At 55.7% G+C, this 13,338-nt stretch overlaps 1 protein-coding gene across 1 annotated transcript in view; it reads left to right on the forward strand.

The window, feature by feature from the left end:
* Positions 1–13,338, forward strand: part of IGF2R (insulin like growth factor 2 receptor) — a gene marked incomplete at its 5' end in the record, with an annotated part of 85,721 nt that overhangs the window by 33,591 nt on the left and 38,792 nt on the right. Inside the window, 13 exon segments of the mRNA XM_015560021.1 lie at positions 1,085–1,228; positions 2,652–2,789; positions 3,343–3,487; positions 3,951–4,128; positions 4,949–5,064; positions 5,467–5,635; positions 6,604–6,783; positions 7,159–7,260; positions 7,618–7,719; positions 8,763–8,958; positions 11,182–11,352; positions 12,345–12,488; positions 12,572–12,747. Coding sequence (XP_015415507.1) covers positions 1,085–1,228; positions 2,652–2,789; positions 3,343–3,487; positions 3,951–4,128; positions 4,949–5,064; positions 5,467–5,635; positions 6,604–6,783; positions 7,159–7,260; positions 7,618–7,719; positions 8,763–8,958; positions 11,182–11,352; positions 12,345–12,488; positions 12,572–12,747 — 1,961 coding nt within the window.

Below are 13,338 nucleotides of genomic sequence, written 5' to 3' on the forward strand. Positions count from 1 at the left end.
ACGCAGGGGTGAGGCCGCTGCGGCCACGGTGCCTCCGGGACGGAGACGGCCTCCGGGGGCCCGGCCTCCTGCTGCCAGGCTGCCGGGAGCGGAGAGAACCTGTTGGAAGTGCTTGGCTATCTGTTCGCTCTGTGGCCTGAAGAATCACGTTGCTAAGCTCGTGCAAAACGGATTTTGAGTATTTTAACAACTTGACTGCTTGGTTTCTCAAACGTTACGGCGTAAGGGACTGCAATCTGACATTGTGGCCTTCGCCTGAGAGCGCTGTCCCCAGGTCCTTCTGCTGGGCTGGTCTGTCCTGCCCTGCAGACCATCTTAGGTGTATGTAGCGTGTTGGTGTCACTTAGGAGTCACCTTGAAAGTAACAGGCAGGGGAGTCACTGGAGTCTGTTACACATGTGAAACGAGTCGTGAGCTCAGGTGGGGGTTAGGAGTCACCCCCTCTTGAGAAGGTGCTGTCTTTCCGAGCAGGTCCAAGCGTGGCCATGCCTTTGTTTAAGGATGTGGCCCAGTGTTTCAGAACTTGATAGTAAAAATCAACCAAATCATGAATTATGTGGCCACATTCTTGGCTGCCTGAGCAGTTTAGTTACTTTCTAGCCCCCTGGCTGTGCCTTTAAAAGCCCCGTGTCTCGGGCAGCCGAGGCCCCAGAATGGGGGAGCAGTCCTCCTGCTAAGGGCCACTTGGATATTTATAACATCATTGGATCAACTTAAACACGTTGGTCAAACATTTAGTTAACTCACCCCTAATGCCTTGTCAGGGCCAGAACAAATGATTTCGGGGCCATAGGCCCGCAGGCCGGACGTTTCCCACCCGTGCTGTACGGGATGGCATGACGTGGGCACAGAGGACTTTGTTTATCGTTCTTGCACTTTCCTGATAAGCCTGGAGGTGGCCTTTGGGGTTTTTCTACGTGGCTGCCACCACCCGGCCGCACTTGTCACTCAAGAAAAAGTCGACCATCTGGCCAGGGCTGGAGGCCGAGAGAGGGGTGTGGCACACCTGCTGAGTTTAGGTACCTCTTTGTGTCATTATCGTTTTTAATTATGTCTTCTGTCCCCTCTCGCCCTTTTTTTCCAGATAAGAATGGAAAGAAAAGTCTGGGCAAATTTATTTCTTCTCCCACAAAAGAGAATGGGAACATTCTACTCTCCTATTCAGATGGTGATGCTTGTGGCGATAAGAAGAGAATAAAAACTGATATAATACTTGTGTGCAAGCCAGGTAACAGCTTAAAAAAAGAAAAGATAAAATGCTCCTGTGGCTTTTGCCAGGGGTGTGCCCACGCTCTTCATTGCTGTTTCTTGTTGGCCCTGCCGGGTGATGAGGCCGAAGGGGTGGGGTCAAGCATTTCAGGTTCCAGAACCCTTGCGGGTGGTCAGTTGGATTTGATCCCCACCCCCTGCCCAGAACCAGCCCAGAAATGGCGAAACCGTATGGCGTCTGAGGGCATCGTCGTAATTTTCCTAAAGAGCTGGGTTCTGCGCATGGCTTCTTGCTTAGGACTGACACACAGCAGTCACACACCGCTTAACTCCTGGGAGTGGCTTACAAACGCTGTCTGGCCCGGCCGGCGTGGCTCGGTACCAGGAGGTCAGGGTTCGATTCCCGGTCAGGGCACATGCCTGGGTTGCAGGCTCGATCCCCAGTGGGAGCTATACAGTAGGCAGCGGATCAATGACTCACTCTCATCGTTGATGTTTCTCTCTCCCTCTTCCTCTCCCTTCCTCTCTGAAACCAAGAAAAATATCTTGAAAAAAAGTGCTGTCCTTGGTTTCACTGAACATGGAACACAGTGCGTCCGGTCCTGTCCTTCACTTCCATTGGCTTACAGAGTCAGAACCTATGGGGAGAGCACACATTTTTGTGTCTCCCAAAATGTATTTGTGAGTAACCTCCTGTTTCACAGTCATACGTGTGTGTTCTGGGACTTCCTTGTTGAGAGTGCTGGGAGAGTTGATCATGGCTCGGTCTTACTATCTTTAAACGTGGCCCTTGCTGTTGGGTTAATAGCATATTGCCACCGTCGCTAACCACGCTGTTACATATCCTCCCCTCCTCCCATCAGGGAAATTCCCTTAGATAAATTCTCAGCTGTGGAATAAGCTCAGGGGCTAGGAGTATTTTTCTTTTTTAAAAAATGTGTTTTTATTGATTTTAGAGAGAGGAAGCGGGGAGAGAAACATACATCAGTGGGCTGCACGTGCACGCCCCCTACTGGCGATGGAGCCTGCACCCGGGGCCTGTGTCCTCACCCGGAATCAAACCAGCAATCTTTCGGTGCATCTGTTGGCACCCAGCCAAGCCACCCAGCCCGACTAGGACTATTTTTTTGAGCTTTTTCCTTTTTTTTTCAATTATGGCATCATATGCATAATATAAAATTTATATATTTTAAGGACTTGTAGTAAACTACACATAACATGAACTTCACCACTTTAACCGTTTTAAGCGGACAGTTCATTGGCATGAAGCACGTTCCCATTGTTGGGCAGCAATCACCACTATCATCTCCAGAACCTCTCATCTTCCCAAACCGATGCTCTGCCCCGCAGTCCCCGCTCCCCCTCTGTAGGGTTGACTCTGGGAACCTCGGTACGTGGACCCACACAGTATCTGTACGGTGACGGCTCTGCTCCGCCCACAGGAGAACTGGAAAGCGCCCCGGTGCTGATGGACGCCAGCGAGGACGGCTGCTATTACGAGTTTGAGTGGCACACGGCTGCCGCCTGCGTGCTGTCCCGGACGGAGGGCGACAACTGCACCGTCTTGGACTCCCAGGCAGGTGCGTATCACGTGTGTCCAGCAGCACCTGGCGGGCAGCGTCCCCGGGACCTGCGTGGGCTTTTAGAAAATGTATTTCCTGTGAGTGTTTCAGAGGTGGCCTGCTTTAGGATGATGTTAATGTGGGACCAGCATCCTGGCAAGCTGGTGTCTGAGGTCACGAGAAGCCTGCCTTAGCTTCATGGTTCAGGTAGGTTTTGCTGAACATGAAACCTGAGGGTCACAAGGAAATAAGCCACGTGGAAAGGCTTTTCATGGGAGTGGCCACGAAACCCGCCTGAGAGACTTCACGCAGGTCCCGTGGCTTCCATCCCGCTGAGGCACGTGGGTTACGTGACTGGCAGTCGTGGGCTTCGCACAGAACTTTTAGGGTGACAGCAAGCGACCCCTCCCAGGCACAGGCAGGGGCTGTGTCTGTGCCCGAAGGAAGGGCCCTCGTCCGCCTGCTGGGCTCCTTGCCGCCGGGCGTCTGGGAAGCGTCTGTGAGAGGCTGTGCCAGGTCCCTCTGGTCTATGCCCGACTGACCTGCCCCCGGGGCTGCTGCTCTTTCGTAGGGTTCTCCTTCGACCTGTCGCCTCTCACGAAGAAAGATGGCTACAAGGTTGAGACGGCCAAGTACGACTTCTACATCAACGTGTGTGCGGCGGTGACCATGGGTGCCTGCCAGCCGGGCTCGGGGGCCTGCCAGGTGGCGAGAAGGCAAGTCTCCAGTCAGCAGCCCCGAGGTTTCTTGGGTGACAGACGTTTATTCAGGGTCAGGTGCGCTCTGTGCATTCAGATGCTGAGGAGAGGTAGCCTGTGAACCAGAGGATGCTGGGAGTTCTGTTTCCGTTGGCAACAAGGAGCGGTTTCCATGATGCCCGCCTTTGTGTGGCTGGCTCAGCTCACTTGTTAGACATTTGTGCCTGTTTCTTCACTCACTAGTGCAAATGAAGGGGTTGCACCTTCAGCCAGCCGTGGGCTTGGGTTCCCCAGGGGGGTTGCCCTCTCACTGTCCCCGCCCCCTGTCCCCCAGGCTTAGCATCCTGGCTGCAGTCGGGGTGGTCTGCGCCCTGGCTCCTGGCCCAGCTGCTCCCCATCCCGCACGCCAGCCCTCCTCCCGTGCCAGCGTCTGGGGCGGCTGGTCTGGGTCTCTTTTCTGAGAGGCGCTTGCTTGTTTCAGCGATGGGAAGGCTTGGAACTTGGGACAGAGCAACGCTAAGCTTTCCTATTACGATGGGATGATCCAGCTGAACTATAGGGATGGCACGCCCTACAATAACAACAGGCACACGCCCAGAGCCACGCTGATCACCTTCCTCTGCGACCGGGACGCAGGCGTGGGTGTCCCCGAGTACCAGGTAGGGAGGGGCTGTGGGTGCCTGCCTGGGCTTGCATGGTGCTGCGAGAGATGTCATTCCGTGAAGGCAGGAGGAAAGAAAAAAGAGTCCTCGGGGCTGGTGCCTTTCTAGTCTGAGAGGAGGCTCTCCCTGTAGGTGGGTGTGAGCTGGGGTGTCCCCGGGGATAAACAGCCGCATTGTCTGGCTCCCCAAGACTGGGCACTGAGCCTCCTGCCATGGCCCTTCACTTAGAGACACAGCTTTCAGTCTGGTCTCCTGGCCACGTTACCACCTCTTGAGATTGTAATGGATCCTGTTAGGCTTGCTGGGCCCGTAGGCAGTTTCCCTTTCTGAGCTGTCCCTGCAGCAGGCCTTTCTGCTCCAATCGCCCACAGCCCACCGGCATTGCAGCCATCCCTCCTTCCCACTTAACAGCCTGGGTTTCCGTCTTAATTTTTTTTTTTTAATTTATTGATTTTTTACAGAGAGGATGGGAGAGGGATAGAGAGTCAGAAACATCGATGAGAGAGAAACATCGATCAGCTGCCTCCTGCACACCCCCTACTGGGGATGTGCCCACAATCAAGGTACATGCCCTTGACCGGAATCGAACCTGGGACCCTTCAGTCCGCAGGCCGACACTCTATCCACTGAGCCAAACCGGTTAGGGCTCCGTCTTAATTTTTTATTGGACACGCTTCTGCTAATAAAATGAGGGGACGTAGCCTTTCTTTCCTGCAGTGTTTGCGTAGAGAGCGTGTGCCTGTCTTTGCTTTCGTTTAACCCTGGCTTCGCATGACATTCCTTCGCTCTGCATCCTCCCGTATCCCTGTCGCGACAGGAGGAAGACAACTCGACCTACAACTTCCGGTGGTACACCAGCTACGCCTGCCCCGAGGAGCCGCTGGAGTGCCTGGTGACCGACCCGCTCTCCATGGAGCAGTACGACCTCTCCAGGTGCGGGGCAGCCACCCTGGGCCTCGCCCTGGCCGGGCCAGTTAGTGCCGAGGTCTTGCATGTGGGCCTCGCGGGAGCCTGGAGCTGAGCGGGGGTAGGGAGTCCGCTCGGGGCTGCAGGCCCGGGGTGGGAGATGACGCAGAGTCACCCTGACCATGGGCTGGAGCCTCCGTCTTCAGCGGCATCACTAAGTCAGCCGCTGTCGGTGCGGAGGGGGGCAGGTTGGGGTGTGCCGCGGTCTGCCTTTGGCAGAAGTCACGCTGCGGGGTGCTGAGTCACGGGGGGCGGGGTTGGGGGCGGGCAGCTCAGGAGTGTGACCGCAGGGCATGTTCTCTGCGTTTCTCTAAGAACTTAGAAATGAGCTGTCAGGCTTCACAAGCAGACACTGCTCTGAAATTGTAGGCTGGCAAAGTCCGAAGACGGCCCCGAAGGGAACTGGTACGCCCTGGACAGCGCCGGAGCGCACAGCGCGTGGCGCAAGTACTACATCAACGTGTGCCGGCCCCTGAGCCCGGTGCCCGGCTGCGACCGCTACGCGTCCGCCTGCCAGATGCGATACGAGAACAAACAGGTGAGGCTGCTGCTCCCCGGGGTCGCCTGTCCCCGCGGGCGCACTCCCCTCCGTGGCCCGGCGTGGTGGTGTCTGGTCTCCCAGCTCACCGTCGGGCTGGCCTGGAAGCCGGGCCTCTGAGCGGGAGCGAGGCCTGCTGGCGTGTGGTTGGTCAATCACTGTTCAGATTTAAGCCCTAAGCGAGCCTCGGGGTGGGGAACCTCTGCTCACAGTACGGGGCCGAGGAAGCTCCCGTCGAGTGTCTAGTCCAGCTGTGGGCAAACTACGGCCTGAATAAAACTATTGAAAAAAAAGACCGTACCCTTTTATGTAATGATGTTTACTTTGAATTTATATTAGTTCACACAAACACTCCATCCATGCTTTTGTTCCGGCCCTCCGGTCCAGTTTAAGAGCCCATTGTGGCCCTCGAGTCAAAAACTTCGCCCACCCCTGGTCTAGTCTGAATTCAAAAGTGCCTTCCAGTGGCCGGCAGATGTCGGTGAAGAATAGTGTTTGCTTCCAAGAGCTCTTGCTTCTGGCTACAGTCACGTGGGACATGGGCACAGTGGCCTGACCCATAAGTTCCCCGCGAGGTGGAACAAGGGACGCCCTCCATCCTTGTCTACTTTCTGCTCTCGTGGCCGGAGGGTGGGATGTGAGGGGCGGGTCGTGCAGGCCGGAGCTCCGGGCTGGGATGGGGATCGAGGCCTGCCCCGAGGGCTGTGAGAGGATGGCCTTGGACAGTCACGTGTCTGAACACCGTTTTCCTGTAGTAACGACGGTGGAATGCACCAGCATGAGCTCTTGTGAGGGTTGAGGGTCAGATTCTGAGTGAGCTGCGTGTGCACAGCGGTGCAGGGCTCTCCTGCGCACTCACTCCGTGCTCGCGGGGACTTCACGGACCACGAGCTGAGTGCGTGAACCCGCTGCGGGAGTGCGGATGCAGGGCCCGGACGCAGGGCCCCTCACAGGCGTGTTGTCCGCAGGGTGTGTTTTCTGAAGTCGTGTCCATCAGCAACCTGGGCGTGGCCCGGTTCGGCCCCTTGGTGGAGGAGAGCGGCAGCCTCCTGCTGGAGTACGAGAACGGCTCGGCCTGCACCACCAGCGACGGCATGCAGACCACCTACACCACCCGGATCCACCTCGTCTGCTCCAGGGGCAGCCTGGTGAGGCGCCGGCGGGGCGGGGAGTGCGGGCGTCTCCTGTGGCCCTACCGCCTGGAGTGTCTCTTAGCGGGGGCGAGTGAGTCTGGTGGGTAGGGGTGTCAGGTTCTCTTTTTCAAAAGCGTGGACTTGAACTCAAACTTGGGTTTGGGTCCCAGTTGCACCCTTTACTGCTGGCAAGACCTCAGGTAAATGTCTTAGCATCCAAGCCTGAGAGGTAATAGCACCCAATAGCACTTCAGAGCAGGAACAGTGAGGACGCACCCAGCCCGTCCGTCGAGCGACACCGAGTCCGGTGTCCGGAGATTTGGGCAGCTTTCTGCAGTGGCTGGAGGGTCCGCTCTCAGACTGACCGCTGTCCTGGATTTGACCTTCCAGAACACCCACCCGATATTTTCTCTCATCTGGGAGTGTGTGGTCACCTTCCTGTGGAACACGGAGGCCGCCTGTCCCATCCAAATAACGACGGAAACAGAGCAGGTACGTGTGCCGTCAGGACCTCTCGGCGAGGTGCCCCGTCTGGCTCTGCACACACCCCTTCCCTCCCCTTCCTAATCTCACCGGCATCACCATGGAGACACTGATCAGCTGCCTCCTGCACGCCCCCTTCCGGGAGTCGAGCTCGCAACCAGGCATGTGCCCTGAGTGGGAATTGGACCGTGATGTCCTGGTCCATGGGTCAGCGCCCAACTAGTGAGCCACGCCAGGGGGCAGGAAGGGTTGCTTTCTCTCTGGGGTTCCCGTCGGGAGGAGCACACTTGCAGGTTTGGGAGGCACTGTGTGCTGTGTCCTCCAGGACGGGGTTCGAGTGTGTCTCTTCCCACCTTGTTCACGCAGGCCTGTGCCATAAGGGACCCGAACAGCGGATATGTGTTTGACCTCAACCCGCTGAACAGCTCCCAAGGCTACGTGGTCTCTGGCATCGGGAAGACCTTCCTGGTAAGAGTTCTGTGTGAATCCCAGTTTGCTTTGGAATGGACAGTGGCTGCGGCCACCTGCAGCTGGTGTAACTTACAGTAGGTGAGAGTGTAGTTTATAGTAGATGAGGGTGTAGGTTATAGCAGGTGAAAGTGCCCTTTACAGTAGATGAGGGTGTATGTTACAGTAGGCAAGGGTTTGGGTTACAGCAGGCGAGAGTGTAGGTTACAATGGGTGAGGGTATGGTAGTTACAATAGGCAGGAGTGTAGTTACAATGGGCGAGGGTGTAACAATGGATGAGGGTGTAGTTAGAATAGGTAAGGGGGTAGTTACGATAGGTAAGGATGTAGTTACAATGGGCGAGAGTGTATTTAGCTGCCTGTAAGAGTGTGAGAGGCAGACGAGAGCCTTGTTGAACCTTGTAGAGAACATTCTAGATAACATGAATCCCTACAGAACATGCGAGAAGTGAAGAGCCCCGATTACTTGGCGTTGCACCGACCAGCCATTTCTGAAGTAGGAGATCCTGGTCTTTCAGAAACCCGCTTTTTGTCCGTAGTCAATCATTTTGTGTACGTTTCCACGCACACTTACCAGACAGAGAGCGGTTTTTCCTTCCCGTCTTCCCACCAGGGGGCCTGTTCTTCATTTTCATGAGATGATGTCAACATCTTTAAGAAGTCCAGGGTTATCCCATCATGATGGCTTAGTTAACATGTTAGCTGTCTGTCGTTTCTCTAATACGATATAAAATACTAACACCAGGGCTTACATAGGTCCTCTGTTACGTGTGGTGCACTGTTATGGGAAATAGTCTGAGCGTTTGGAGGTGCAAGGCCATATAAACACGTGCTGAGCCTTGGAGGCATCTGTGGGCACTGCCACTGGCCTTGATCTTTGCCTGGGGTGCCGACTCCAGGACTGTTGCCCAAATGTGGGGCGTTGGTGACCAAGCAGCGGGCATCCGCTTCCCAGCTTGGCTGGGGCAGGGTCGCAGGCTCTCCTCTGTGGCGAGGTGCGCAGCCTGAGGGTGTGGGTTTGGTTCTTACCGTCTGGCCTGCAGTTTAACGTGTGCGGCACGATGCCCGTCTGTGGGACCCTGGACGGAAAGCCAGCTTCCGGCTGCGAGGCGGCGACCCAGACAGTGGATCTCAACAACCTGAAGCCAGAGCGGCTGGTTGGACTCGAGAAGACCCTCCAGCTGTCCACGGAGGGTTTCATGACGCTGACCTACAAGGGCCCCTACTCCGACACCAAGGGTGAGCCCAGCGCCATGCTGTTGTGGCCGAGCGTGTGCTGGCGGTTCTGTGACTGCCACCCTTTCCTTTCTGAGAGCGTCACGTCAGTGAGTCCCAGCGGTGTCTGAGTCCCCCCGCCTCCGGGCACACGGGCGCCACACTGACGTGCCCTCGTGCTCACCCCGGTCTCAACTAGAGAGGTGGCCGGACCCCTGCTGCCCATTCGCCCCTCCTCCCCGTGTCCTTCAACAGCTGTCCCTCTGATGCGGAATGTTGCCACTTTTTTTTAAAAAAATACGTTTTTATTGATTTCAGAGAGGAAGGGAGAGGGAGAGAGAGATAGAAACATCAAAGAAGAGAGAGAATCATTGATTGGCTGCCGTCTGCACACCCCACAACGTGGGCATATGCCCTGACTGGGAGTCGAACTGTGACCTCCTGGTTCATAGGTTGATGCTCAACCACTGAGCCACACCGGCCGGCTCACTTTCCTTCTGTGCGTCTCTTTCACATACTGAAGCAGTGATGGGTGACGATAATAAAAGTTACTTTTTTTGTTTCCTGAATTTCCTTTGTTTCCTCCTCTTATCCCACTCAGTCTTATTGCATCTTTACATGGTTTTGCTTTTTTAAATACATTTTTATTTATTTCACAGAGGAAGGGAGAGGGAGAGATAGAAACATCAGTGAAGAGAGAGAATCACTGATTGGCTGCCTCCTCCATGCCCCCTACTGGGTGGGGGTCAAGCCCGCAACCTGGGCATGTGCCTTGGCCAGAATTGAACCTGGGACCCTTCAGTCCACAGGCCAACACTCTGCACATAGAGTTTTGCTGTGTTAAGTTTCTTAACATTTTTACTCTTCTCTGCACTGTGTTGCACAGCAGGAACTTGGTATCAGAGTGCCAGCCCAGTTTGCAGGGGGTCGGGTCCCAGCCACGCCTCCTTTGTCGGGATGCTGAGTGCACGTGGCTGGTCGGTTCTCACCAGCCCGCGCCTCTCACCCTCATCGGTGCCACGCCCTCTGCTTAACCACCTCCTCACTTGATGGGGACGAGGCCCAGACTGTCCCATGCCCAGGGCAGAGCCAGCGGCTCCTTGGTGGGCAGAGCCAGGGTCAGGGTCCAGATCTTTTGATTCTCATCCTGGCTCTGTCCTCAAACGTCCTGGCTCTGAAACCATCGAGGCACGTTCTTGCCCACCACCCCTACTGACCTTGATCCTTGCTGTTCCCCTGCCCTCAATGCTCTTCCCTCAAGATGCCAGGTGGTTCACTTCCTCACCTTCCGGTGTCGGCTCAGATTCACCTTCTCAGTGAGCCCGGCCACTGCCCTTAACAGCCCCGCATTCCATGCCACCACCACCGGCTTCTGTGCCCATCCGTGCCTTTCCCTTCTTACACTTCTCACTCCCGGCCTGTCCCAGGCTGCGTGTAATTTGCTTATTTTCAGGGCCACCGGTTGGGAGTGGGAGCTCCGTTTTTTTCACTCCTGTGTGTAATGGGAACTTAGTAAATGTTTTTGATTACATCGATAGAGGAGAGTTGTTTTCTAATGTTTTTATTGGTAAACAGGTGTTGCATTTGTATATTTTCTAGAATATAGGGTAGAGCAAAAGTAGGTTTTACAGTTGTTTGTATGTGAAATAATACAATTTATATATATAAAAGCCTAAGTGACCAGCCAGGAGCTATGATGTGCACTGACCACCAGGGGGCAGACGCTCAACGCAAGAGCTGCCGAGCTATGGTGACTTGGCAGCTGTGGTTCTCGGGTGACGCACCCGGAACCAGAGAGGAGGGAGCCTGATTCTGGGGTGCGTCACCTGAGAACCATCCTCTTGCGATCCGGGACCCCTTGGGGGATGTCGGAGAGCCAGTTTTGGCCCGATCCCCACAGGCCAGGCTGAGGGACCCCACCGGTGCATGAATCTGTGCACTGGGCCTCCACTGATAAATAATTGTACAAGAATAAACTGTTTTGTGTACTTGCACCCGTAGACCTGCTTTTGCCCTGCCCTGTATGAGGCCAAGACACTAGGTTCACATACTAGCATAACCCCATCTGTACGTAGGTCACTGTCGCCATGAATGTGGCCACTCAGGTTCCGTTCAGGCCCCTTGAAACACCTGGCGCTGTGACATCACTGTTTCTGAGGTGGCCTCGGGGCTGTTCCAGCGGGAGGGCTGTTGGGGTGGTGCTGTGATTGCTGCTGTTTCTTACAGTCCGTACTTCTTGTTCCCCAGCGTCTGGTAATTCTTTTATCATCCGCTTTGTTTGCAATGACGATGAGTACCCAGGAACCGCCAAATTCCTGCATCAAGACATTGATGCTGGCCTGGGGATCCGAAAGACTTACATTGAGTTTGAAACAGCACTGGCCTGCGTGCCTTCTCCAGTGGATTGCCAGGTCACAGGTAAGGCCTGGGGGACCAGGAACTCAGAGGCCAGTCAGAAGTGTGTGTGTGCACATGAGTGTGTGCACGTGAATGAGTAGGTGTGCATGTGAGTGTGTGTGCTTATGAGTGAGTGTGTGCAGGGGTACATATGTGAACCTGCATGTGAGTGTGTGCATGTGTGCGTGTGTGTGCTTATGAATGTGTGCACGTGTGCATGTATGTACGTGCATGAGTGTGTGCATGTGTGCACATGAGTGTGTACGTGACATGTTTTACTACAGGCAGCATGCCATGTGTATTTGCACATTTTCTTTGAATGATGCCTAGATTTGGAATCTTTCCCTTGAAGCGAATCTGGGATAATTAATGGTTTTAAGTTATATTTTGGGATCAGAATTACATGCCTAAGAGCAGAGAAGAAAACTTGGGGAAAACTAAAATACACTGTCAGAGCTTCTTATTTGAGGAAGGAGATTAAGAAGAGGATCAGGTTGCGTAAGGGGGACCCAAGACCGAGCAGTGTCCTGGGACCCTCCCCTGTACTCTCTGGTTGGCCTCCGCACGGCGGCTGTGAGGGTCAGAGTGGGGCTGCGTTTCTGCAGGAGCCTCCGGGCTCCTGGGGGCCTCCTTGCTGCTGCTGGTGCTGCTTCTTTTTCGATCCTCACCTGAGGGTATTTTTCCATTGATTTTTAGAGAGAGTGGGAGGGAGGGAAGAAGGCAGAGAGAGAGGGGAACATCGATGTGAGAGGGACACATCAATTGGTTGCCTCTTGCATGCTTCTCGGCCAGGGCCAGATCATACCTGCAACCCAGGTACATGCCCTTGACTGGGAATCGTACCCACAACCCTTCAGTGTGCAGCCGGCATTCTAACCACTGGGCACACCAGCCAGGCCCCCTCCTCTCTGTCACGAGTGCCAGGGGTGCAGCGTGGGTTTCCGCTGGGTAGGAGGGCCGTGCTCCCAGCCGACGAGAAGGCCCTGCTGCCCTGCGTGTCCCCGATGTTTCAGACCTGGCCGGGAACGAGTACGACCTGAGTGGCCTGAGCAGCGTCCGGAAGCCCTGGATTGCTGTGGACCCCTCGCCGGATGGACAGAAGAGAACTTTCTACCTGAGCGTGTGCACGCCCCTCCCGTACATCCCTGGGTGCCGAGGTGAGTGCGGAGCATTTGACTCCAGTTCCACCTGCCTTCCTCCTCCCCCGCTCCCCACCCAAGCAAATCCCCGGCTCTTCCAGGCAACGCAGTGGGGTCATGCCTGGTGTCCGAGGAGGACAGCTGGAACCTGGGCGTGGTGCAGATCAGCCCTCAGGCTGCAGCCAACGGGTCCCTGAGCCTCGTCTACGTCAACGGCGATAAGTGCGGGAACCAGCGCTTTTCCACCAGGATAACGCTGGAGTGTGCCCAGACATCGGTGAGTGTGCCCAGATGTCGGTGAGTGTGCCCAGACGTCGGTGCGTGTGCCCAGACGTCGGTGCGTGTGCCCAGACGTCGGTGCGTGTGCCCAGACGTCGAGGTGAGTGCGGAGCATTTGACTCCAGTTCCACCTGCCTTCCTCCTCCCCCGCTCCCCACCCAAGCGAATCCCCGGCTCTTCCAGGCAACGCAGTGGGGTCATGCCTGGTGTCCGAGGAGGACAGCTGGAACCTGGGCGTGGTGCAGATCAGCCCTCAGGCTGCAGCCAACGGGTCCCTGAGCCTCGTCTACGTCAACGGCGATAAGTGCGGGAACCAGCGCTTTTCCACCAGGATAACGCTGGAGTGTGCCCAGACATCGGTGAGTGTGCCCAGACGTCGGTGTGTGTGCCCAGACGTCGGTGCGTGTGCCCAGACGTCGGTGCGTGTGCACAGACGTCGGTGCGTGTGCACAGACGTTGGTGCGTGTGCACAGATTTTGGTGCGTTTGCCCAGATTTTGGTGCGTTTGCCCAGACGTCGGTGTGTGTGCACAGATTTTGGTGCATGTGCCCAGACGTCGGTGCGTGTGCCCAGACGTCGGTGCGTGTGC

The sequence above is a fragment of the Myotis davidii genome, unplaced genomic scaffold, assembly GCF_000327345.1.
Source record: "Myotis davidii unplaced genomic scaffold, ASM32734v1 scaffold1494, whole genome shotgun sequence".
NCBI lineage: Eukaryota > Metazoa > Chordata > Mammalia > Chiroptera > Vespertilionidae > Myotis > Myotis davidii.